This window comes from Salvia hispanica, chromosome 2 (genome assembly GCF_029641045.1).
Source record: "Salvia hispanica isolate PSC_SH4W2 chromosome 2, Shi_PSC_v1, whole genome shotgun sequence".
NCBI classification, from domain to species: Eukaryota; Viridiplantae; Streptophyta; class Magnoliopsida; order Lamiales; family Lamiaceae; genus Salvia; species Salvia hispanica.
The window spans coordinates 16,778,436-16,805,626 of NC_142693.1; the positions used below are offsets into that span (position 1 = coordinate 16,778,436).

At 34.7% G+C, this 27,191-nt stretch overlaps 3 protein-coding genes and 1 long non-coding RNA gene across 8 annotated transcripts; 3 read left to right on the forward strand and 1 right to left on the reverse strand.

Moving 5' to 3' along the window:
• Nucleotides 1–8,756: 8,756 nt before the first annotated feature.
• On the forward strand, nucleotides 8,757–10,038 carry LOC125201566 (uncharacterized). 2 transcript variants are annotated; one of them, XR_016135468.1, is made up of 3 exons: nucleotides 8,757–9,084; nucleotides 9,167–9,290; nucleotides 9,662–10,038. It is a non-coding gene; the product is annotated as an uncharacterized LOC125201566 (long non-coding RNA). The 2 variants fall into 2 exon arrangements; XR_016135469.1 differs by having other exon boundaries at nucleotides 8,762–9,084; nucleotides 9,209–9,290.
• A 2,826-nt stretch (nucleotides 10,039–12,864) lies between these two features.
• LOC125197852 (uncharacterized) lies at nucleotides 12,865–14,284 on the forward strand. 3 transcript variants are annotated; one of them, XM_089065820.1, is made up of 4 exons: nucleotides 12,865–13,019; nucleotides 13,121–13,202; nucleotides 13,464–13,694; nucleotides 13,764–14,284. In XM_089065820.1, the coding sequence occupies exons 1-4, from the start codon at nucleotides 13,008–13,010 to the stop codon at nucleotides 14,132–14,134; spliced, it is 696 nt and encodes a 231-aa protein (XP_088921946.1). In that variant the 5' UTR covers nucleotides 12,865–13,007; the 3' UTR covers nucleotides 14,135–14,284. The 3 variants fall into 3 exon arrangements, with proteins under 3 accessions (XP_088921946.1, XP_088921947.1, XP_047952330.2); XM_089065821.1 differs by having other exon boundaries at nucleotides 13,471–13,694; XM_048096373.2 differs by having other exon boundaries at nucleotides 13,464–14,284.
• LOC148931661 (uncharacterized) lies at nucleotides 14,134–15,327 on the forward strand. Its single transcript, XM_089064853.1, has 2 exons — nucleotides 14,134–14,152; nucleotides 14,505–15,327. Exons 1-2 carry the CDS (start codon nucleotides 14,134–14,136, stop codon nucleotides 15,131–15,133), a joined length of 648 nt encoding a protein of 215 aa, XP_088920979.1. The 3' UTR covers nucleotides 15,134–15,327.
• Nucleotides 15,328–17,668: 2,341 nt separating this feature from the next.
• On the reverse strand, nucleotides 17,669–22,562 carry LOC125202744 (microtubule-associated protein 70-5-like). 2 transcript variants are annotated; one of them, XM_048101189.2, is made up of 12 exons: nucleotides 22,241–22,562; nucleotides 21,913–22,061; nucleotides 20,789–20,874; nucleotides 20,428–20,493; nucleotides 20,148–20,318; nucleotides 19,879–20,049; nucleotides 19,638–19,793; nucleotides 19,408–19,554; nucleotides 19,256–19,327; nucleotides 18,317–18,907; nucleotides 18,066–18,208; nucleotides 17,669–17,952 (listed from the first exon to the last, which is right to left on the reverse strand). In XM_048101189.2, the coding sequence occupies exons 2-12, from the start codon at nucleotides 22,010–22,012 to the stop codon at nucleotides 17,934–17,936; spliced, it is 1,722 nt and encodes a 573-aa protein (XP_047957146.2). In that variant the 5' UTR covers nucleotides 22,013–22,061; nucleotides 22,241–22,562; the 3' UTR covers nucleotides 17,669–17,933. The 2 variants fall into 2 exon arrangements, with proteins under 2 accessions (XP_047957146.2, XP_088922120.1); XM_089065994.1 differs by having other exon boundaries at nucleotides 21,913–22,090.
• Nucleotides 22,563–27,191: the final 4,629 nt, after the last annotated feature.

Here is a 27,191-nt window from a genome sequence, read left to right on the forward strand (position 1 = left end):
TTTATTTTACTTTTAAGATAGCGCCAAGTGTAAAAAAGGTCATTTTGTGGCACTTTTATGTAGAAGTGGTCCCACTAATTTGACTTGTTGTGAGAGGGGCCCACGTACGTTGAGAGGACTCCTGCCTACCGAACGCGTTCACATTGTTGTCGGGCCCACACTTTCTGGACCTTCGTTGACTTGACGCACACTTCTCTCGTGAAGTCTTCGAGTTTGTATTTTATTATCAGAAAATTGAGTTTTCATGATATATACTCCCTCCGTCCGCCATTAGGAGTCCCATTCCTTGGCGGCACGGGTTTTAAGAAATATTAAAAAAAGTTGGTGGAAAAAAGTTAGTGGAATATGGGTCTCACTTGTATATATTATTTTTAAATGAAATGTGAGTGGAATGAGTTAGGTGAAGTGGGACCCTATTACCATTTATGGTAAAAGTGAACCGGGACTCTTATTCGCGGACGGACTAAAATGGAAAAACGAGACTCTTATTCGCGGACGGAGTACTTATTATTTAAACAGCAAAATAATTTGAAAATAACATATACATACCTGATAATTATTTATTCGCTAGAGTTTAGACTGACAGTAGCAGTGTAGCATGTTCCTCGATTGAATTGATGTAGTGTTTTTTAAGTAGTCTACCTAAATTTTGAATATCTCAATCGGGAATAAATTTACCGGATTTAGATACATTTTCTTTCGATTGTACGATGAAAAGCGCAGCCGCAACCCAATGTACAAGATAAGATGTTTTTTTCTTCTCAGTTTAAAATAAAAAAGAAATCTTTTTATCGTCTATATGCTAGTATATCATTTTTAAAAGAAATCTTTTTACTGTCTATATCATTTTTTAGGATGCATTATATTCAATCACTTTTAAACCCATCTAAGAAAAATGATTGTGTGGTGTGACTGGTGAAAATGGATACAAATTTGGAAGGAGTGGAATCAATAGAAGTAAAAGCACGAGGTAATTATGATATTTTACTTTTAAGACAAGTAAAATTGCAATTTTACATACAAAAATAATTCAAAAGTTGTTTGATGTCTTCTTCTTCTCCCAAAAAAATTGCAGATTGTGGTGACGCTGTAACATTTTGCGATTATAAAAATTGTACTCCTATGTATAGATTTTGCTAGACTGCAAATTGAGGTTAATATTACAACAAGCTTTATATGATTACTTCTAAAGTGATGTCACATATAATAAGTATTATGATAAACAGATGTGTAGTAATATTCCGCTTTTTTGGGTTGTCGGATAGACAAGCCTCCAAAAACAAGTGTATGCCGCTTGAATGACGATGAACACACAATATTCCTTTGTAAAAACTAAAAGCGATGGAATAGTTCTCCATATTCTTTAGTAGACATCGATGATAACAGTGTATTTCTCTGTATCATACTTGTGCATCAACAATAAAGTAGTCTTACTATCGTTAATTATAAGTCTTTAGTAGGATGTTGTTATAGAAAGTTATCTTAAATATTGTTATGTAAAAATAAAGGGTATGGGAAATTGGTATTTTATGATCTTAGAGATTAGACTCTTACCTGCATTAATTCTCACCTCATATTGTGTTTTCAAATATATACTCAAATTTTTTTGAAATATTGTGCTAAATCAAAAGATTCAATCTATAGGAGTATAAAAATGGAATAGTAGGAGAGGAAGCCAAAAGGGCGCAACTTCTTTTTGATATCAACACATGATTTCTATAAATGAGAGATTTTTAAGATGGAAGCAAACCTACTTCATTGAAAGTGGTTTAGTGCTGCACAGTTCTTCAGTTGACCCAAAAAAGAGCAAAAGCGTTTAAAGCAATGTAGTGTCATTTCCTAAGTAGTTTGGATTATGTTTTTTCAAATCATACCTATATCTTGTGATGTTACTTATTTTAGTGTTACTCTATGCAATGCCATATTTCGTTCGATGAGATATAATTGAACCTTACAAACGTTGTTCAGTTGAATATATACGATCTACTACTTAATTTCAGAACAATGTCACGTATATAAAACACATGTATATGATGTATCAAGTGGATAAGGGTACTTTTCTTTGTAGCATATAGTGAGATGCCTATTTTTATTCAAGTAACATGGTGCACATAATAGATGATGGGTTGTGTAAATATAGGCAAAGATGCACACAAATGAAATAAAGTTTCACTCAAAAACTTCACCCAAAGAGTGAAGGAGAATCATGATTAACCAAAAAGGCCAAGGACAATCTCATGGACCAAAGGCATCTTAATGAGTGGGGATTTATTGCTACATTCCCCACATCCACATTGCTCTCAATCTCAATGTCATTATCAATTCTCCAATGTGGGATTGTGGGCACTAATCAAAACCTCACAACCATCAACTCCTACTCAAATTCTTTTGATATTTGCATCCCAAAATTCTAAGAATTTGACCTGCCTACAAGTTAATTTAAGTGTCTATCACAATCACCGGGTGAACAATTCGAATCATATCAAGCATGGTGTTGCGTAATCGTGACAAGAAAAAGACTAGACAATTAGAACTGCCAAAAGTGACCCGACCTAGCAAATGTTTTGGGCCGGGCCAAAAATATGAGATGACCCGACTAAAAGATGTAGTATGACGAAAGCTAATCTTTGGGCCGGGCCGACCTCTACATACATATATGGAAATTATTAAATGGTGATGGAGAATATGGTAATGGTCACTCAAGGCACAAACAATGGAAGAGATAGTTTTCTGAATGCAAACGAAATGGATGTGTCTCAATTATGGAATTGGGAGGTAGTAGTTGAAAGAGAGGTCTCTTGAAAACTACTTATGTTTATTATTCTTATTCGGGTTATAGTGCAAGGCTAATAGCAGTTGCATGTTAATGGAAAATGGAATATAATATGGATGCTTATCACATACTCGAAATCAAATCATTAATCAATATATTTTTTTTAAAAAAGCACTTATGCCGAGAACGAGAATATATATGTTAGCATTGCTAAATTAGTGTGCAGTAATTTATTACTACCAGTGGTTCAACAAAAATGTGAAAAAGACATATATTTTCTGGTAATTAAATCCAAATATACATATGTAACAAAATATTGGATATTATTTGATCATACAAAGGGAATGATACTCTCCTGATTCAATGAAGAATTCAAAGGATTATAGCAACAGGATTATAGTAAGTATTATATTCCTTTCCAACTTGTCTCATTTCTTGGCTTAAATATAAGGCTTATATATACTGGAGTATTACATTTTATGGACTTGGAGGAATTGGATTCAACTATATATTCTCTCGCTTTCATCAGTTTTCATCATTTGTTAGTATAATACTTCAGAAAACTAAGTAAAACGATAATCTACACAGTACAACTGTACAATATTGAAACACTTTAAATACAAAATAATTAATTAACAACTTATAATATTCATAACATCTAGATCTTGACTATAGTTTATATAAATATTAATACTATAATTTATAAGTTTTAGAAGTTTTCTTTGTAAACAATATTAAAAATTGAATATAGGAAAAAATGATAGCAAAACTCACAATTTATATATTTTATTTATTCACACTATAATTACTATGAAAATAAGTAATAATGAAAAAAAATACTCTCACCGTCCCAGATTAAGAGTCACTTTTTGCCATAAAAGTACATCCCAGTTTAAGAGTCACTTTTAGAATTTTCCATATTTGGTCATACAATTTTACCTCATTCTTCATCAAAATTACATCAAAATGTCATTATTTATATTAAAATAAACCAAAACAAAAATCAAAAGTCAAAAGGGACCCACCTTCAACCAACTCTATCATCTAACTTAATTTATTACACACTCTACCATCTCACTTCATTTATTACACACTCCACCATCTCATTTCATTTATTAGGCCACCCGCAACGCTATCTCTTATCTGTCTCTTAACCGTCTCATCTCTTCACTATTCATGGGCCCCACTGTACTTTTCAGCTCATCTCTTAACTAAGAGACAACACCTGCAACCTTCCATCTCTTAACCATCTCTTAACTATTCATTCAATTTCATTTTTTATTTTTAATTCCAACAAATTCAATTAATAAAAAACACACTTCATTATAAATAAAATAAAATTACAATTTAAAATACCTAAAAAAATAAAAAAGACATAATTAAAAAACTAGAAATTACAAATTGCACACTTAAACTCAAATAAAAAAAAAATGGAGGGAAAGAAGCAGAAGAAGGAGTTCTCTAGTGACGATCATCTAATGGTTGCCAAATTTTGCCCAAATGTGCTCCATTAGATCCTCCTGGAATTGGGCGTGGGCGGTAGAATCACGTGTCCTTGCCCGAATAGACAACCGCTCTTGCAAAGACGGATGCACTCCCGTTCGAGGCGGACTACTTGCGGTTGAGCTTCCCGGGGTTTTAGGGTCGAACCAATTTCCCGCCTCAGGTCCTTCGTCGGCGACAATCATGTTGTGCAAGATTATGCACGTATACATGATGTCGACCATATTCTCCATAAACCACTGTCGAGCCGGGGCTTTGATAATGTTCCATCGAGCTTGGAGAACCCCGAACGCTCTCTCCACATCCTTGCGAGCAGACTCTTGCTTTTGCGCAAAAAGAGACTGCTTTTCGTCCGTAGGCCTGTTGAATGTCTTCACGAAGGTTGACCACTTCGGATAGATGCCGTCGGCAAGATAGTACCCCATTTTATACTGGCGATTGTTAGCGACGAAGTTGATGGCCGGCGCTTTACCATTCAGAACTTCAGCGAAGAGGTCGGAGTTGTTGAGCACGTTGATGTCGTTGTTCGAGCCGGGGACCCCGAAATACGCATGCCAAATCCATAGCCGGTAGTCGGCGACGGCCTCGAGTATAACGGTGGGGTGGGTGCCTTTGTGGCCGCTCGTGTATGACCCCTTCAACGCCACAGGGCAATTCTTCCATTGCCAATGCATGCAATCGACACTCCCGAGCATCCCGGGGAATCCGTGCACTTGTTCGTGAAGACGGAGCAGAAACTAACAATTTGCGGTGGTTGGCTTCTTCAGAAATTCGGCGGTGAAGGCTACCCGGACGCCTTTGCAGAAGTTCAACAAACAAAGTCGCCCAGTGGATTCTCCGACGTGCAGGTATTCGTCGAACGCATCCGCCGTTTGTCCAGTAGCAAGCTGACGGATCGCCGCAGTACATTTTTGGAGCGTCGTGTGGCTAGGACGGCCAACAGCGTCGAACCCTTCTCTGAAGAACTCTTCTCGTGCCGCCAATGTATTCGCGATATGCAAAAATAGCGGGCGTGACATACGGAAACGACGACGGAAGTAGATATCTCCCCACACCGGGTTCGGACTGAAGTAATCACGTTCCAACCTTGCGGCGGCTTCCTCCCGGTTACGGTGGATGTATGTCCGGCGTCGCCTAGGAGGCGCGGCGGCTTCCTCCTCCCTACGTCGATCTGCTTCTAGCGATTCTTCCATTATTCGACGCATTTGCTCAAATGGATCCATAATTGATTAAATTTGGGAGAAGAAAAAAATAAAGGAATGATTTTATAGAAGTGATTGGAGAGGAAAGAAAGAGAGATGAGAGAATAAATGTGTGTTTGTGTGTAAAATGGAGAATGGAGAAGAGTATATATAGATATATATAAAAAAAATTAAAAATATTACCGTTTTTTATTTATTATTATTTTTTTTTTGAAAAATCAGATTTTTTTAAAAAAAAATTAAATTATGACGTCATAAATCCGACGCCTACTCGCGGGTCGGCGAGTGGGCGTCAGGCCAGCAGCCCGCGCGCGCCACGTGGCGCCGGGCGCGTGTCTCGCGAGCTCGAGACTTGCCTCGCCGGGACGCGTCGGGCGTCGAGACATCTCGTCTCGTCGAGACGAGACGGGAGCCGCAACGCTGTCTCGATGCCGTCTCGTCTCGTCGAGACGAGATCGAGTCCGCAACGAGGCAGCGTTGCGGATGCTCTTACACACTTCAACTCTTTCTTAAAATCCGAGCCATAGCAATAAGTGACTCCAAACGTGGGACGGAGGGAGCATCAGCAAACATTATATTGACATTGACGGAAGGGACTGTTATTTTTTTAATGGGCCAAAGTATTTACAAAATATATGGACAATGTTTTGGACTTTTTTTTATCACAAATAATGAATGGGCATATACACACTATACAAAATGTTAATTTGTTTTAGTCTTTATGAATGAACTATATAAATGAATAAGTATGATCTATGAATTTTGAGATCTTCACTGATGAATTCACTGGACATTAAAATTATCATGAGTGATCCCTTGCACAATAAAGGCAATTTCGTCGCCTTGGCGGCCCGATATCATATGAGGGAGTTAAATCAAGATATGCAGTAGTTCGTTAAGTAGGAGGCCTTAACCCACTGGCTTCCAGAAGCCCATCTCCCAAGGCTCACACTTGTGTCTGAGAGATGGAAGCAACCAGTGGCGGAACCAGAAATTTAAAGAAGCCGGTGCTGAAATTTAACGATAATACAACACGACACTGACACCCTTATTATCTCCGAAAGCGGATAGTCGATTCTAGCAGTATTAATTGTCCGCAGTGATGTATAATAATTATCAATTTATGGGCGCGAAGCAAATACTAATACTCCCTCTATCCTAATAAATATGAAATGTTTGGTTTCCGATACGAGATTTTATGCAGTTGAGTCAATGAAGAGAGAGTAAAGTAAGGGAAATGAAAAAGTAGAATATTGTCATTTTTTTATTTTAGAAAATATTTTATTTTTAATGTGACAATAAAAAAACATGTTTTAGGGATTATTTCTTATATACATAGAGATTGATACTGTGAAAGTATCGCAAAATTGGCTAAAATATGTAGTGTATAAAGTATAAAATATAGATATAATGAATCAAAATAAGATATTACTATTACTAACAAATTTTCAAATGGTAGCTGAGAAAATTGTAAATACGGAAACTTTGTTAAGAAAGAAAAAAAAAACTAGAGTGAATTACATATTTAGGACCTATATTTATCTCGATGAACGTTTGCGGTCCCTATACTTGCAAAATATCATTTGCGGTCCTTATACTTGTACTTATGCATGTTTTAAGGTTCTTTTCACTTTTTGATCTTTTTTTAGACAAAAATACCCCCCAAAGGAAAAATTTGTACACTATTTTCTCTCTTTCATCCTCCTTCTTTCTTTTTCCTTTGTCTATAATAAAATTAGAACTAAAATTATGGGTTTGTTAATCTTATTTCCTTGTGTTCTGTTAAATTTTTTGAGAAATTTAATCATATGATGATAAATTTTACATTTTCACGTCATTTCCTTCACCACACTAGAGTATTTGTGATTATGCTTCAAATGTGGAGTATTATAATTAATGATCCCGTAAATAAAAGATTAAAAATTTGAATGACGAATTTCAACAAGTGAATATTTGAATCTAATCAATCGTAAAGTGAGGAATAATAAGCGATAAATGGAATGGATGAAATTATGGTAATTTTGGTTGTGTATTTAGCAAGTGGGTAGCGCCCGCGACTTATGTGGGTTCTCACATCAAAAATTTCTCTTTGCAATTCTAACAAAATAATGTAAAATAAACTTCTTAGCTGAATATTTGATTTGTCTAATTTCCTTCTTCAAATATGTTTTATCTCAATTTTTCTTGTAATTATACAAGTCATTCACAGAAAGAAGAAAGAGAAAAAATGAAGAAGAAAGAAAAAGGAGAGAAAAAAGTATATACATTTGTCCTTCATTTATTTGGGGGTATTTTTGTCCTAAAAAATGTCAAAAAAAGAAAAGAACCTTAAAACGTGCATAAATACAAGTATAGGAACCGCAAATAATATTTTGCAAGTATAGAGACCGCAAACGTGCGTCGTGATAAGTATAAGTCCTAAATATGTAATTCACTCAAAAAAACTAATAAAAGTATCCCAATTATTTAAAGGATAAAAAGATAATTATATCCCTTCTCTAAATTTTATAAAAAAAAATATCCCCTACTCTATGACACATATACCAACAAAATTAATAAAAAATAATGGAAAGCCTGTAACTATGTGGGAACTAGGTAGAGTATTCACTCTCTCTCTCTCCTCGGCCCATTCACCCTCCCCTTTCTCTCTATCACCGCCCTTTCTATCCCATTTTTAATCTTCTCGGTAAAAATGGCGGACACTGCTTTTACTCTGTATAAATAGGCGGACAGCTCCGGCCAAGCCCCCGCTCGGGGACTTGGCCTATGCTGGTTCCGCCGATGGAAGCAACTACACGATAACAGTGAGATTTGAATCCAGACTCATAGCAGTAAGATCTGCCCTTCTGTTGCCAACTGCACTACGTCCTTGCGGGCATCATGAGTGATCCCTTACTTTGATGTTTGATACTTGCTAGCTTGTTTTTTTTTTCTTTTGCACTTTTTGCATTTCTTTTAGACTTAGACATTTTCATACTTTTCTTTATCCACTCATTTATATCTACACACTTTAATTTCTCTTTCTCTATAATTAATTAAATTAATGCGGCATTAAGCAACATTCGCATAGAGCCATTTATGCACGACCTTAATTTCAAATTCGAAGCTTCTTAAGTGCACGTCATTGTATATAAAAATATTTTTTGTTCAAAATAAAAGAAACTGTACTACATTCCAATCTATCCTTAATACAATAATTTGCTTTCGCTTTTCATTTTTCAAGTGACAAAATAATATCTCATCCTTAAAAATTGAAATGAACAATCATCCGCTTAGATAAAGCCAAAGTTACGGAGTAGCAATGGAATAAACCTAAATGAAAATTAATAAAAGTCATGGACAAAACTTTCAACTGAAAGGCCAATTGTGAGTAGACACGTCCCACATTTATTAAAAATTTAAATTGAAAGCTGGCTTAGTTTGAATATGAATCAAGTGTGATGTTTCCTTGTATCATACTAATATTTTTTCAAGTGATTCCAACTTTCTACTTCTGTTCTTTTTTCACCTCCTATAATTACTTAGCTTCTCTCTCCAAAAGTCTCTTTCTTCCCTCTCATCAATTTTGCTCCCAATAATTGTATCAAGACATCCATGGATGACAAGGTACTCAAAATTTTCTTTATCATATATATGGGGTTATTGATGATTATAGTGAGGAATGGTGAATAATAATATTGAATTGCAGTTCTGCCCTTTAATTAGTTGAGTTTTGGATGAAATGAGATAGGTGTCAATTATGGTGCTCAAGGCTAATCTACAATGTCCTTGCTGCTACAAGAAAGTCAGGAGAATTATCTGCAAATTTCCCCGTGAGTACTTTTACCTATTTGAACTCATGTTCATATGATATTGTCCGATTTTGGGCTAAGACTCATAGTCGCCGTTGTTGTTAAAAGTGAGTGAAAAGGGATATTGGAATATGAGCCTGTGTTCAGAAATAGTAAAAAATAAATATGTTAATTAATCACGGACTGAAAAATAAAGTTGTGCCAATTAATTAGAGACATAGGGAGTATTTTTCAGTTCTTAGCATTCACTATTTTATTTTTTTGGTGGTGATTAAAAATTGATAAATTAGTCTTTTCTATAATCCACCACACAAGATAATGCATCATCCATCATATATCTACTTTATGCTATTCACTATTTCAATTTTCTTCTTTGGTTGCTGAGTTTATAGTACTCCTTGTTTTGGACAAGAGAACTTAGAGATCATGTGTACAATGAGAGGGAAAAGAAGGTGTCAATCACTGTTCTAGGTGAGAAAATTCGAGACAGATTATGCTTCAAAGGCGCAAAAGTCATCAAAGGCATCGAATTCGTTGATCCTCCCAAGCCCGGAAAGCCCAAACAACCCGAAAAATCAAAGGAGCCTGAGAAGCCCGATATAAATGCCACTTTCGTTGACCCACCAAATGAACCTAATCATGATGGTTAACATTAGATACTAGTAGTATTTTTGGTCCTAATGTAAGATAATACTTTTAAGACGTTGTTTGATACGCATCATAGTTTTCTTTGATAAAAGTTATAAACAAAAAATGCCCTTATACCTCATATGTATTTCATTTCTTTTCATGGATCTTAATCAACTTTTGTTGTAAAAATAAATATTAGGTCAATATTCAAAAATTTTTGGCCATACTACGAAATACATTGATGACGATAAATTGCTAGAAAAATCACACCAAAAACCAGACCAAAATTAAGCAAAAGTACAATTTTTTTTTAAATGAAGAGGCTCGGTTGTTCATCAGCTCCTTAAACCAACAAATAATTTTAACATGATTTAAATCAAAGATGCAGATTTGTTTGCTTGCAACTGTAATTGTTTAAATATATCAAGGCCCAATAATTTAACAAGATGCTTCTAGTTGCACCAAGCCCATCACTGTTACAAAAGTAGGGTATTAAACATATGTTTTTTGTTTCGTTCAATAATTTCAATTTGATTTTCATTACTTACCAAAATGTAAAATAAAACTTGGTCCTATTTTATTTTTTTCGAGTCTGGTTTAGCTTTTATAGCCATATAAGTGGGTTGAATAAGACCTGAAAACAATAGCTAATAAGGATAGATAAACTGAATTGGACCTCATATTCATTTTATGCTCTCATTATCTTAATAAATGACTCTTTTTCTTGTCCAAGTATTTAAATGAATTTGGATCATCAAAATTTGGATAAAATAATTATTTGAAAATTTTGATTAAATCATAAGTATTTTGTCATGTACTCAAATTTGTACTACAAGACTACATAGATTTTTTGGTCTGTTATTTTGTGATGTAAAAACAAAAAGTATTAATCATGAAGTATTAGTCGACGTAAAATCAAATTAAATTCTGATTTACAATTGGATTTGGTTAATACTATGAAACTGATGGATGTGGAAAGTGCAGTAGTTTAAGCGTAGGCATCGTTACTCGTTTTCTTTTCAAACATATTTGATGTGTGATTGTTGAAAGAGAGAGTAATAAAGTATTTTTTTTTAATACTCAGTAGTCCCATTTTTTAGAAAAAATTGTACTCCTACTTTGTTAGTCCAACAGAAGTAAGTATAATTTGCCATGTTAGAATAAAAAGAATGTGTAACACTAACAATTTTTAACACTTTCCTTACAATTTCCGGTTTCCACTATTACTTGTGACTAGAAGTCATGTTTATTCTTATCTCTTGTTCGATTGAAAATTTTCTTAAAAACTTATCATGTAAAAGTGTATCTTAGTTCGTCTCTACGTTATCAAAATTACAACTTATCTTGAGATTATCTATCACATTACATTCCTATGACTTATTTGATCCTTAATAAAATCTATATTAACTTATCTCATACTCAATATTATATACCTAAAGTTAATACGGAGTATAATGTTACTCCCTCCTTTGAAGAAAAATATATGCTATCCTTTTTATTTTATGTCCACCAAAAATATGATGACTAATCTATTTTGAACCCTACCCAATAATTTTTTTATTTTTTATCATCGATCTTCAATTATCAAAATACCTACACAAAAGTCATAAATACTACCATTATTGGCCCATCATTGAACCTTTCTTCCACTCTTTAACTTTGTAAAATAAAGGGACCCTTTCTATATTCTCAAACACCCTCAGTTGCAGTTAAAAACCTCAATTTTTTGCTTGTTTAGTTGGAGTAGTATCCTAATTTTCTTTTCAAGCTAAATCCTCTTTTTTTTGTGGTGTTTTAGCAGTAAGAACTAAACTTTCTCAAAGAAGTAACAAGCTAAAACCTCAAACTTTTTCTTTGTTTTGATGGTTATAATAATAATTATTACTATAACAGCTTATTTTTTAATTATTAAATAGCTACTTGTAGTTAACAATATTAATGTGGCTTTAAAGTCTTCAACAGCCGCATAGAGCCATTTATGCACGACCTAAATTTTAAAATTAGAACTTTCTTATTTGCTACGTCATTGCTTATTTAAAAATAATTTTTGCATAAAATAAAAAACTGTCTATAGCTCTTAACGGTATCGTTGGTTACAAATAACTAAATAAATAATTAAGATACCATATTAAGTGTAGTACTTACCAAAATTTGTCGGTTCCATGTATTTTAAAGTTAATTAAAAATAAAAATAAAAATAAAAATACATCAAAGTGGGCTGGTATATTACAATCCATCCTTTTTTATATGAAGTATTCCAATCTATCCTTAAATCGAATAATTTGCTTTCCCTTTTCAATTGACAATACCTCATGCTCATCCTTCAAATGAACGATCATTAAACACTTAAATAGATAAGCCTAAGTCATGGAGGTGCATAAACCTAAATGAAAACTACTAATAAAATTATTAAAGTCACTGCCAAATTTCAACTCAAAGGCCACTAGAGATTAGACACGTCCCACATTAATTAAAATACAATTTAATCTATAGTAGACTATTAAATCCACATTAATTAAAGTAACACCGAATTAAATTCATCCCCCAAAACCCAATTAACTAATCAAAATGTCTGATTAAGATGCAACCGACACTAATTCTCATATTCTTGAAACTCTTAATTCCATCTCCATAATCAAGATTTAATGAATCTAAAAACGTAATTAAAAATTAAGAGAAGCTTCGTTGGCTGCCCATGTGGGGCACATACCCCAACTTACAACTCCATTTCACCAAACCTTTTTAACAATTTTCAATTGAAAGGAGTTAGACTTAGTTTGATTATGAATGAAGTGTATTTACTTCATTAGAGGAAGGTGAGAAGTTTCCATCAAAGCCAGCACATGCAAACACAGAGTAAATAGTCAGCAATTTAGGCCCCTCTTTTACTTGCATTTTTTTGATAAGAGAATTTGATGATTTCATTAATTTCAACACCTTCCGAATAATAGACGTGTCATTATGTCATTCTTTTTTCAAGTCATTCCCACTCTCTTCTTCTTCCTCTTCTTCTCCCTATAATTACTTCTCTCACCAGAAGTCTCTTTCTCTCTCTCTATCTCATCAATTTTGCTCCCAATAATTGTATCAAGACATTCATAGCTAGCCATGGGTGAGAAGGTAATCCAATTTTTCTTGATCATGTATAGAGTTATTTGATAAATAATCATATTGAATTGCAATTTTGGAGGATTAATTGAGTTGTGGATGAAATGAAATAGGTGACGATCATGGTGCTCAAGGTTGATCTCCAATGTCCTTGCTGCTACAAGAAAGTCAAGAAAATTATCTGCAAATTTCCCCGTGAGTAGTTTTTTCCATACGAATGCGAATTCACGTTAGTACGATATTGTCTGACTTATACATACCCGACCGTATCTATTCATTTTGTTCTTATCGTTTTATTTTAATTTTTGTGGTGGCAATTAATGATTGATTAGTCTTTCACAATAATCCACCACACAAGATAATGCATTATCCATCGTATACCTACTTTATGCTATTCACTCTTTCAATTTTATTTATTTTTAATTGCTGAGTTGATTAATTATTTTTGGACAAGAGAAATTAGAGACCAGGTTTACAAGGAGAAGGAAAACAAGGTGGTAATCACTGTTGTATGTTGCAATCCTGAGAAAATTCGAGACAAATTATGTTGCAAAGGTGCAAAAGTTATCAAAAGCATCGAGATCGTTGACCCTCCCAAGCCCGAGAAGCCCAAGCCCGTAGAGCCGGGGAAGCCCAAGCCCACAGAGCCTGAAAAGCCTAAGCCTGAGAAACCCAAGCCCACAGAGCCTGAAAAGCCTGAGCCTGAAAAGCCTAAGCCTGAGAAACCCAAGCCCACAGAGCCTGAAAAGCCCAAGCCTGAAAAGCCCAAGCCCACAGAGCCTGAAAAGCCCAAGCCCACAGAACCAGACAAGCCCAAGCCTCCTCCGAAACCGGAGCCACCTAAACCACCAACCCCGGAGCCTTGCGGGTGCCCACCGTGTCCACCAATATTGGGGCCGGGGCCTTGTTGGTGCCCCCCGGTTTCCCCGGTGAGGACTTGTTGTGGGCCGTGCTCGCAAGGATATGGTGGGGGCCCGTGCTACTTCGGACACGGGCCACCGCCCATGCCGCAACCGTGCTTTGATGGTTGCTATGTGTACGGGTGCCATGATAGGCCATGTCACGTGACGAGATGTGATTACTACTACTTTAGTGAGGAGAATCCTCAATCATGCTTGATCATGTGATGTGTGTACATATACGGCGTGAAGTGTACAAAGAAGCATCATCCTATTCTTATTCAAACTTTAAATTCTATGCTTATTTGAAAACAAAGAATAAACATATTCAATTCTATGCTGCCATTTGTACTAATAAAAGTAGTTTTTATCTCCAAATTTTATATTGTCTAAACTGTACATACCCAACCGTATCTAATCATTTGTTCTTGTCATTTTATTTTAATTTTTGTGGTGGCAATTAACGATTGATTAGTCTTTTACTATAATCCACCATACAAGATAATGCATTATCCATCATATACAAACTTTATGCTATTACTATTTCAATTTCACTTTTTTTAATAGCTGAGTTGATTAATTTTTTTTTGGACAAAAGAAATTAGAGACCAGGTTTACAAGGAGAAGGAAAACAAGGTGGTAATCACTGTAGTATGTTGCAATCCTGAGAAAATTCGAGACAAATTATGCTGTAAAGGTGCAAAAGTCATCAAAAGCATCGAAATCCTTGACCCTCCCAAGCCCGAGCCCGAGAAGCCCAAGTCCAACAATCCTGAGAAGCCCAAGCCCGAGCCTGAGAAACCCAAGCCCAACAATCCCGAAAATTCCAAGCCTGATAAGAAAGTCACGTTCAAGGACCCACCAGAGAACTCGGAAAAGCCCAAGCCTGCTCCAAAACAGGAGCAACCTAAACCCCCGGCCTCGCCTGTCCCCATCCCCATCCCGGTACCGGCACCGACACCAGCCCCAGCACCACCTCCGCCGATATTAGGGCCGGGGCCTTGCGAGTACCCACCGATTTCCCCGGGGAGGAATTGCTGCGGGCCGTGCTCGCAAGGATATGGTGGGGGGCCATGTTACTTCGGGCACGGGCCACCACCGCCACCGATGCCGCAACCATGCTTTGATGGTTACTATGCGTACGGGTGCCATGATAGGCCATGTCACGTGACGAGATGTGATTACTACTTTAGCGAGGAGAATCCCCAGGCATGCTCGATCATGTGATATGTGTACATTTTTCATTTTATTGTTACGGTGTGAAGGGTATACAAAGAATCATCATTATATCGTCAATCGATCTTTAAATTTCTGTTTATTTGAAAATAAAGTAAACATATTCAATTTCATGCTGCCAATTGTACTAATAAAAGTAGCTGAATAATTTATTGGTTTTGGAATTATATTAGGTGGTTGTTATTGTTCTGTGTCTTGTGATGGATTATAGTACTTTCATTGAAATAAATGTACCCCACTTTTTTGTCGACTGGTGTTTAGTGAGTTGCACCCAACAATCAACAATTCAACATGTTAGTTATGTGTATTTTAGACCACAATGTTTTAAGATTAAATGAACCTAACAAATTTAGTTATTGCTCCTTGTAATACTTCTATTGCAACTTGCAAGACTATATATAGTGTAAAGTATTACATCGAGGTCGATTCCATCGGGTAATAGTTATGGTTTGTGAAGAAGTTTAAAACCTACAAATTAAATTCATCATTTCCCATTCATCTTCAGAATTCACTTTCAAAATGTCCGTGATAGAAATTTATTTAATCGAGATCAATATTTTTGAAATCTAATTAATTTTTAATAGTTTTCTCCATTATTTATACATTGTTAGTTAGTTGGTTAAAATTTGCTTATCAAGCAACCAACTAAAGGATCGATTGAAATGGAGTAACATAGCGACACATATATAGCCGTGGTCCTAGGTTATTGCTACCACAAAAAATATTATCGTAATTTGCAAATTACAATTAGATGTATTGATGAAAGTTCTTAATTAAGATAGACCATAACTTAGAAAGTCATGTACTAGTACTTAGTACTAATTAATTATAGTGCTGTTTAGTAGCAAATTAGTACTGAATTAGTACTTTCAGTACTTTATTTTCAGTATTTTTGGTGACAGCTTTTGATGGAGATCTATCTTTATAAGTAATTTAGTTACTTGTTAATTTAATTGTTTAAATTTTTATTTGTGTTTTAATTTAATGTAGAGTAAAGGCCAAAAGTGGTCTTACGATTTTGGTCAAGAACATTATCTTTTGAATTATTTGGTCCAACACAATTGAAAACAAGCCAGATTTAGTCCTTTTTGCATGACGCCGTTTAAAACTAACAATTAATGGCTGTCAGTCAATTTTGACCGAATTAAGTTACTAATTACTACTATATATTTTATTAGAGCCTAAATTATATCCTAATATTTTGTTCAGAAAATTTTATATGTAAAATACAATTTCGGCCTTTACTCTTTAATGTATGGACTTGACCTGTTTGCTTACTTTATATTCCATATAATTTTTTTTTTATGTATTGGATTTGATATATTGAAAGTTAGGGTTTATTTCCCTTCTCTTGTGTTTTTTGAGTATTCTATATATAGAGAATCAACGTAATTTCACTGCTATCTTCATTCTTTTATGGTAGTATTTTAATCAATGGAGTTTTGGTATTCTATAGAGAAACAACGTAATTTCACTTCATCAGCCTTACTCTCTTTCATATAGTTTGCTGAATTAAGCTGAGATTATCACAAACATGAAATCCTCAAGGAAAATGGGTGTTTTCTTTGACTTTCTCCTGGTTGACTTTGAGCATAACGTGAACTTTGCCATTCTTCAAAGTGTTCGACTTTATATTTGGAATAGTATTAAATTATAATACATTTATGCTTCAAAGAGTCAACCCCAAAGGTGCATTGCCCCTTTTAATTTTCTGACAAAGAATTTGGCCTCTTTAGAATAAACAATTCACATGGTACACTAACCAACTAATTTCAAGAATACTCAAACAAAATTACTCCAAATTTTTATTTGATTTATTGCTTATACACCAAATTCCTACAAACAAGCATCAAAGTGGGATGCACGTTTTCTTTAGTGGCTGGAACATGATAGTAGTATATGCACGTTTATATGTGTACACACACACACACGATCATATATATACTGCTTGCCTATTCTAAGCTACAAATATTTAAAATGGGGAATTGCATTGGCTCAGCATGTGCATTGCCCAAGAAGGTGAGACCTTATGTAGATGATGATCAAGAACTCACGGCTTCGGCCAGGTCAGGCGGCCCGGAGACAGCTGAACTCTGCGGGGGTGCATTGCCTCTCTCTGCATTGCTCAAGTCAGGGGAGCTGCAGCCGGAGAGTTGCCAGAGAATGAAGATAGTGGTGAACAAGAAACAGCTGCAGCTGCTGATTTCAAGCTTGGAGGAGCTCGAGTCGAGGAACATTGTGATTCAGTCGATAGGGAGAAGGGCAAGGGCAAGGAAATGGAGGCCGTCTTTAGCTGCAATTCCAGAACTGTAGAGTGAAGATGGGAGTTGGAGTGTTTTTTTAGCTAGCGTAGCTTTGCAACCCCGGTTTTCAGCGATGAAAATTGAGAGGTGGTGTGTGTGCCTTTTTGTTGTGTATTCTATTTCTATTTAGACAACAGGTGACATACTGAAGTTAGGAAGGAGTAGTTGTTAAGATGAATGTGTAGTCTTGAAGAATTCTAATCATGGTATTGAGATGGATATGTATACAAATAAACAAATAATTTACTGAAATATCTGCTCGGGGAAATGGTTCTGCACAGACATATACATACAGCAAAATCAGATAAATATGGTAAGAATGCACTCTACAACTCATGAAACAAGCTAGTAGCTACGCAGTCACTATTTCACAGGTCTAATTTTCTGCTATCTAGCATTCATGCAAACGGAGCCCTGCCTATTTACATTACAAATCATCAAACGCTGTCCATTGTTCTAGAGGTTTCCTCATTCCCAGCAATGTATATTCAGGAAGCATTCACAGACCTAATCAATCGAAACAAACAGGCATCACAAATCAAGAAAATTTCGTGCGTCTCATGGGTAACACCGGGGTAAAGAGGGGAGAGGATGGGGAAAGCCAGTTCTATACTACTAACCTTTTGGATGAGTTTGTGCTCCTCATCTTCTCATCCAGCTTAGCTAATGCTGAATCCTTCTCTCTCATTGCCGCTTCTCTCTTCATTTTCTTGGACTCCACTTCTATGGCTCTAGCCAGTGTTTCGACCTTTTTCATAAGCAACTGTAAACAGATACACCTTGTGTGATGATTCAACACTATCACAAACCAGAGGTACTATAGTGTGTGTGTGTGTATGAAAGAGAGGGGAGTTGCTTGTAACCTTCATACCTTGATTTCTTCGTCTTTAGAATGCAGAGTCATGTCTTTTATGTCCGAGGACTTTCTCAAGTGTATAACTTCTTTCTGAAGTCTGTCGTATAAAATTCCTGATACCACATCTTCATCATCTATATTACCTATCTCCGAACTTTTCATCTCTTTGTTGCTACCAGTTACACCTGTTCTGTTTTCCATTTCTGTAACTTCATCTTTGTTCTGTATTTTGTCATAGGCCATGGCAACATTGTTCGTCTCTGCATTTTCCTTTCCACTATTGTCAATAACCTTGTTTCGGGAAGCCCACAGACTCTTCTTCGACAAACTTTCAGATGTGGGATTTTTCATCATCAACCTATTGACAGGCTTCATTTCTGCATTAACCGTTGTCTGCTTTTCATCCAGCATTTGTATTGCACTTTTAGTGATGGTGGATCCCCTCGGTTGTGACGTGGATCTCTTCTTTGTTCTGGTATTACTTGATAGGATCCCAAAGAAATTGCTAGACTTTGCATTCTTGGGGGATCCATTTGTATCGATAGAGAACGAAGTTGCATTCTTTAAGCCTTCTTCAAGAGTCTTAAGCCTCAACTTCAACTTCTCCTGAAAAATATGTTTTGGCATATTTAGTATCATGAAATATTTAAATACTACTCCCTCCGTCCCTGATTAGGAGTCACAGTTTGACCGGGCACGGGTTTTAAGAAATGTAAAGAAAAGTTGGTTGAAAAAGTTAATGGAATGTGGGACCCACTTTTTTATATTGATTTTATAATAAAATGTGAGTGAAGTGAGTTAGTGGAATGTGGGGCCTACTACCATTTATGGTAAAAATGAAGTGTGACTCTTAATTAGGGACGGACCGGAATGGAAAAGTGTGACTCTTAATCGGGGACGAAGGGAGTAGTATTTATTAAAAGAATTTAGATGGAATGATATCTAAATTGTCACCTTGACTTGCGCCTCTGCCTTGGTAGCTCTTTCTGAGATTGCTAATTTGTCTTTTAACTTCTGCATCTCCGCCTACAACATAGAAATCTTACAATCAAGAAAAAAGCTAAAATTCAATGCATTCATCTAAAAGACCACTTGATCTGGTATACCTGCAGCAGCCTTCTCTCTTCTAGCCATTGTTTAACGGGCATAACTTTGTCGTTCTCGTCTTTCCACTCATTAGCCACCACTGTTGCTACTCTGTTCGCTGAAACCTTTATTCTTGCCAGCTCTCTTTCTAGAGTCCTCTTCTCATCCTACAAAGTTGAAGAAATCGAGAAACTTAACATCAGTCAATGTCTATATTAGAGAACATTCCTTAGTAAAGATTCTTCCTTACATTAAGTTCAGATATCCGTCTCTTGTAATCACGAATAGTGTTGGCTGCTGCTCCACCAGCAAGTATGGCCTCCTCGAGCTCCCTGATGGTTTGGCTAAGCTTTTCAACCTCTAAAACCTTGCATCTGTTTGTCTTCTCAAGTATTTTATTCTCCTCCTGTAAATACATATATATTTTCCCGCAACTTAGTGATTTGGAACTTATATATAAGCCTCATAGATGTGATCTATATATACCGTACCTGACATATCTCAATATGCCTCCTAAGCTCAAAATTTTGGTTTTGAACCTCCTCGACAATCAATGCCCTTTCTAGGGCACTTCTCAGTATTTTCTCAGCTTCAAGCAACGCTGCTTCTTTGGATTTTGTAAGACGTTCAATTGCCCTCTTATCCTCTTGTAATGCTGCAACCTGAAATGTTTCAAAATAACCAATGTAAGCTCAATATATAACTAAATTGGTAAATGGTAATGCTACGAGAATTTTTTCCTCGACATCATTTGCATTACCTCATTCTTATACATCTTCAGTTCAGCCTCTAGAGGAGCAATGACCAACTCGATGGGAATAGAATCATCGTCTTTTTGATTGGCGTAAACTCTTCTAAGAGTGGCTTCAGCTGCATATTGTGCAGCCAGTGCTTCCTTCTTTTCATTTGTGAGCTTCTTGATGTCAAGATTCTGCTTTAAGAAAACCCAAAACACTTATCATCTCTATTATACTTTTATTGTGAAAGACGAGTAAAAAGATATATATGCAGCATTTAGTGTATCCGTAATTCCTTCACACCTTCTGTTCTAGATGGTTTCCATTCAATCTTAGCTTCTCTTCCAACCTTCTGACTTCACCTCCAAACTGAAAAAATTAATACAGCACACGTGAGGAAACAATCATGATGATATATAAACCGGCAAAGGTAAAACTTCCTTTTCATTTTCAAACTGCAGAATCATTGCAATTCTACTATTCATTTCATATATATATATATATACACATAATAGCTAATAGAATATGCCTGGTTAGCTTTATTTTGCTCTAATACAGAACCGAATGCAGATAAATTACTAGTACTTCTTTTGAGTAAATGAGTGGATTTTCTAGTTGCAGACGAACAGTTTCACAAGGAGATGGGGAAACTGGTCAATTTTACCTCCTCTAAAGCCTTATCCTTCAGTGCTTCAGTTGCTCTCAGTGCTCGGTTTTCACTTTGAGCTTTTCCCAGTTCCCTGTCCTTCTCTGCAATGGCAGAAAATAAAGATTCTTACGTCTGTGTGTCATTCATAATCATAAGTGCAAAAGACCTCCGAGAAGATAACAATTTAAGCAATTCTTGCGAAGAGAAAAATGTTAAGAAGGCCTGTTCATGAAACAATTTTCTTTTCAAAATCATTAGTTTTGCTTTTATAAACATGACCTGAGAAGAGCAGAGCAACAACATTTGAAAAACATTAACAGTGAAGACTGGTGGGTCCAGACAGCATCTGCTTTCTAATATAATTATGTCATACTCTGATCAGCACATAATTGGAACTTTTATATGAACAGAAATCCTCCAAATATGCTATGATCACCTAGAAAAAGGCCAGAACAGTCACAATCTTAAAAAAGAATGTTTTTTTCATACACTGTTACTTCACAAACATGGAATTGTATGACAGCTAAAGAACTGCCAATTATAGCGACAACTCTAACAACTTCCCGTTTCTCTAACCTTAAAGAGGCTTTTAATAGTGATCGAGCAGTGCTCTTTTCTGTCATATCTTGTTCAAGAATGGCCATCAAACACCATAGCAACATCTAATGCCACCTTACTTATGTTTTCAGAGCAGCAAGCATTTCAACCACCCTTCCAAAACTAGAATCTTTCCACTGCCAGCACACACACAGACACACAGAAACATTGAAACTGTAGTGTTACTGTGGCTAATCCATTGCAACCAAGCTCTTCAAGGAACTACATGAGACTATGAAACAACTTCCCTTCTTACTTAGCCAAATAACTTGACTATATTACCATTCAAAATGACACCACAATATGGCAAAAATTGTTGATTCAGAAACAGAAGAATATCATCCATGATTCATAAGAATATGAAACTTTCATGCGTAGGATCATCACAATATAAGAGAATGGCTATGTTATATGTAATAGAAACTCTGAATTGATTCTGTTATCAATCTCGATGATTAAATGACACACTCAACAGTAATGTTCTTGAAGCAGCATGAACATGCAGAGAAAGACAGAGAGAGTGAGAGGTGATGCTGACAAACCTTTGAGCTGATTCTGCAACCTGTTGAGCTCTAACACAACAGGGTCCGTATGAGAAAGAAAGGAAACATCTTCACCGCCAAATACTTCGAAACCTGGCATGCTTCTTTGACTTGGTCTTCGCAGGCTGTCTCTCTACTGCAACAAATGGCTGCCTCAAAAGAAGATATCTGAGTACTACTACAAATGGAAGGGGGGTTTTATGGATTAATATAATGAGGAGTTGTTAAGGGTTTAGTATGCTTAGGAGAGAGACAGACCAAAAAATTAATAATTTCTCCTACTCCTGAATGAGAGAGACAGAGAGAGAAAGAAAGAGTCCATCCTTACAAGAAATTGACCGCAAAGAGAGGGGTTTTTCCCTCTTTTGAAGCAAACTTCCGAAAGCAATTTTGCAATGCCGACTCAGCCGGCAAATCCACCCCATCTTTCCCTCCTTCTCCAATCATCAACCTTTGCATGTATAACAAATGCAATTAAATATTTTTCCCCCTTTTTCATCTAATTTCAAGAAATTGAGGAATAACATGACATGCACATGTAACAATTTCATCTCTTCAGATGAAAGATCAAATTTTGCTGAAACCATGATAATTAAAACCAACCCCACTTAATGAATTTTGCCAAAAGAGAATTAACAACATCTTTTACATATATAAAAGACAAAAAACACATCTTTGTTTTAGCTTTCATCAATTGGGTCACCATAAACATGATTGTAATGGATAAGAATGGTTAATAAATGTGGTAATGTTGATGGGAAAGCACTTGTTTAGGACTAAATTCAATTGCTTAAGCGCTAAACCCTCCTGAAATGCTGATTAAGGTCTCTAGTGGCAGCTCATTCATTCAATTTTGGATTAGTACCATGATTGAGAAATTGATGCACATCATCATTCTAAATGAGGTGGCTTAAAAGTATTAAGATTTTAACACAAGAGCATGATGATCTTTGCTTGGAAGTATGTAGAAATTTTAAGAGGAATATAATCAAACAGGTGGAGGACACCTGCCATATGGCAACTGTTAAGGGAAAATAGGAAATGAGGCGACAAAGGGAAGATAACATATCTACCTACACCAATGTACTAGTATGATAATACAATCTTAATAAATAGGGAAGTAGACAAAGATAGTGGAGTAGAAAAAATTCAATGTTGAGACAAAATAGTGATTACTGTAATGAAAGAATTGTGTTTCACCTAAATTGTAATTTAATTAGAAGACAAAATAGTGATAATAGAGAAAGTGACGGTTGAAATTGGGGTCAAGCCGATAATTAGCTGTTTGCATAAGCATAACGCGGAATTAGTTGGTAAGTTTACAAGTGAAAAGTGGTTGATACAATTTCCATCCTTCAATTTAGTATTGTATTAAGGCATGTATTTTGCTTGTTTAGCATATAATTGGTGCAATAAACGGTGACAACATGGTAATCAAAGACTCTATTTACTTTTAAAAACACGTTGACAACATAATAATCAAAGAGATATGCTCTATTTAGTTTTAAAAATCTTAAACTTTATAGCATCCACGGTAATTTCCATTTCATTTCTTATTCATCTTTTATCTCTGCATCATTCATGGATCTCATACTATTTTTTCCTCCGTCTATTCTTAAAGAGATAGCATCTTCGCTCCTCCATATTCGATCCATCTCATCTCTTAACTATTCATGATTCTCACTATTTCACTTCGAAAATTACATAATTTATATATTTAGTGAGAATTTTTCGAGACCAATTGCTTATAACCCAGCCTCTTATCCATCTCGTTTCTGCAAGATGAGATGGAGATGGCTAAGAGTCAGGTTGCGGATGTTCTTAGGTGAATTCTGGTATTTCATATGAATTTTAAAAATGGTCTTAAAAATAAACAAACTTTTTAAAGTTCGCATTTTCCTAACCCAAACTAAATAGAGTTTTTTTCTATTCGACCCTGGTCTTGAGATATTATAGGACTTAGTCTGAATTATATATGAAATAATATCGTTTCTATTTAATATGATAAGATATGCCATGTAAATTTGTCGAATTTGAAGAATGGTCTGCCATGGAAAATTAGCTTGGATCTTAAAGTTTGTAAATTTAATATCGATATCAAAATTTATAAAAAATATTAGAGCTATCCAAAATTTAGTAGTATGATTTTTAAAATCAACATCCCTACTAAAAATGGTGAATTGAAAAATAAAAATATTCATGTGTGGTACTGGAGCATATCCAAATATTATATGCCTGTGTGGAATATTTGATTATAATTTGTTGAACATAATAATTATGTGGATGAATTAGATACAGTATATCATAATTTATGGAGTATGTGAGAAGTATATGTGTATTAGTGACATCATATTTTACAATACAAGTCCAGCATTTACGTGCATTTAAATGTTTATAACGATCAGTGTTAATTACACCAATCACATCTTCTAAGGAAAGGAAAAAAAAATCAATAAAATTTAATAGGAGTAGTAGAAATTATAAACTAAACATCTCTTAAATTTTAACCCATTACAAAAATCTTGATGACATCCTAATACATCTAACACAGCAAAAATTAGAGAAAAAATGGTGTTATTATAGAAAAATAAATTGGAAAAAATCAATACTCCCTTTCCCTATCTTGTGACAGCTTTTGCCTAGTGTATAAATCCTTATAAAAGATGGAAAATTATTCATCTGTGTGTTGGCACGCAATTGAACAAGAGATGACCTTTGCATAAATTTATCAGTATAGTATATATAATCAATATTTTAATAAAAACAAGTTCTATATGCCCACTTATAAAACATTATTGAGATTAAAGTTCATTTAAAAAACAACAAAAAAGGATATATTCTCAATAATAAGGAATTAATGTAGCAAAAGTTTCAGTGGACTCTTGAAATTAAGCATATCAATAAATTTTTAAAGAAGGAATCTACATTATTTACAGCTTGGAAAAAGCAGCCCAACAGTCTGGAAAAATTAATCGATTACATTCCACACGAATCAACTGCCTTTTAGTGGATTGGTTGCGGCTTTCAATCTGTAATGTTTTCACCTACCAGCTATGCGACATTGAAGCTGGTGTTACCAAATTATTTTTCTTTCCATGCTAATTCATTGGTTAAATACTCTAATATATTTTCAACTTTTGATTAATTAATACTGGAAATACAAGAAACTATGCAAATTTATTCCAACACAAAGTTTAGTAGTATGATCAATTGATCATTAGGGACATATATGAAAAAAGATTTATTTAATGATACATAGGCTCATATTTTCTAACTTGTTTTACTCCCTCCATTCCCAAAGAGTATGAACATTTGGTTTGACACAAGTTTTAATACATAATCTAAAAGGTAAGAGAGAGATAGAAAGAAAAAGTTTTTAAAGTATAATTAGGAGAGAATGAGTCTTACTTTATTAGATAGAAATGAGTTTCCAAAATAAGAAAGTTCATTCCTTTCAAAAATAGACTAAAATTAAAATAGTTCATATTTTTCGGGGACGGTGAGAGTAGTTTTTTAGCCTCCAAAACTAATTTCATTATAAAATTTCATTATAAAATTTCATTTTACATGGAGTGTCATATATGCAAAACTAATTTTTGGTGCAAAACGCAAAATTAACACATAGGTCAAGTGCAAGTTTATTTAGATCTTTTAAGAAAATTCTGTGTTATGGTTCATTCATTTATTTCACGAGTGTCCAATATATTGCACATAAAATGTTAATGAGCTAAAAATAAACTCATAATGAATTTCGTATTATCTAACAACCTTCCGTATTTTAGTGTTGTATTTTGTATTTAAAATTAGCTATCCATTGATCAAACTCATATCCATGAAGCTAAGTATTTTATCATCCTACCTTCTTGGTCATATTTCAGGTAATAAAAATCCTTTGGAGAAAAAAAATGTTAATTTTGTAGTTTGAATATCAATTCTCCGAAATTCTATTTCTTGAAAAAATCAGCAATGGGAAATTTAAATTTCAGTATTTAGTAACTAAAAGTTAATTACTATTTTGTTAGCAATTACAGTAATTGGCGGTGAAGATCCCTATTGGGCCTTAGCTGATAACTGGGCTGTTACGTGCGAGAAGGCCCAAATCAATTTATCACCGAAATTTTTCAGCGGCAGTCTCTGTTTCGCTGACCAATCAGCTCCGCTTTGATGTGGGCTGAATCTTGGAAATGTATGTTGGCAAATAAAATTAAAATAATTATAAGAAAGATTTGAAATCACTATATATGACTCAGTTACAATTCCTCCTATCATTAATTAAATTAAGGATGAAATCATATAAATTTTTATTGATATAATGTGGCGTTGGCTCGAGGTTGAGATTGTGCTCGCTGTTGTTACTGCAATGAGGCTATTTATATGCATGAGTAATTAACTTGGGGATTTGAATGATAGCAAAGACAACTCCGGGGGAGAAGGTAAATGAAAATGATATATCATGTTTATAACTTCTCAAAAAATGCATTATACCTTTCTAATAATCAATCAACTCCAAGGATAAAAGGTATATAGAAAGGTATATCATTTAAAAAAAGTAAAATAATAGTACAAAAGCATTAAAAAAATATAAAATGTAATACCTTCTCAAATACCTTCTTCCTTGGAGAATAATTTTGAAGATACCTCTTTAAAATGGGAAAAGATATAATCCATTCTTAAATACCTCTCTCCTTGAAGAATGATTTTTCATGAAGAAAAATAAATATGGTAGTTATATTAGTTTACCTCTTCATTTACCTCTTCCTTTAAAGATGCTCTAATAAAAAATGTGTAAAGCTATAGTATAGAGTTATTATTTAATGTATTCATAACTAAGAATGACAAGAATTGATTCATTACAAATAGAAATGAATTGATACTACTTGAAAATCAGTAAAATATCCACTAAATCACATATTAAAAGGAAAACTTTAAAATAAAATAGTTACTACCCATTTACCCATTTTTTTGTGTGAATGCCAAAACTGATCCTGAACATATGCTCATTTTATGATTTTGGTCATATACTTTATTTTTTGAATTTTTGCATCATGAACATTTCAACTCGGATCACAATTGGTCCTACACTGACAATTTCGTCAATTTTTAAACGGTTTTAACCCGATTTTAACCGACTTTTAAACGGTTTTTAATCGGGTTAAAACCGTTTAAAAATTGACGAAATTGTTAGTGTGGGACCAATTGTGATCCGAGTTGAAATGCTCAGGATGCAAAAATTTAAAAGATAAAGTATATGACTAAAATCATAAAATGGATATATATTT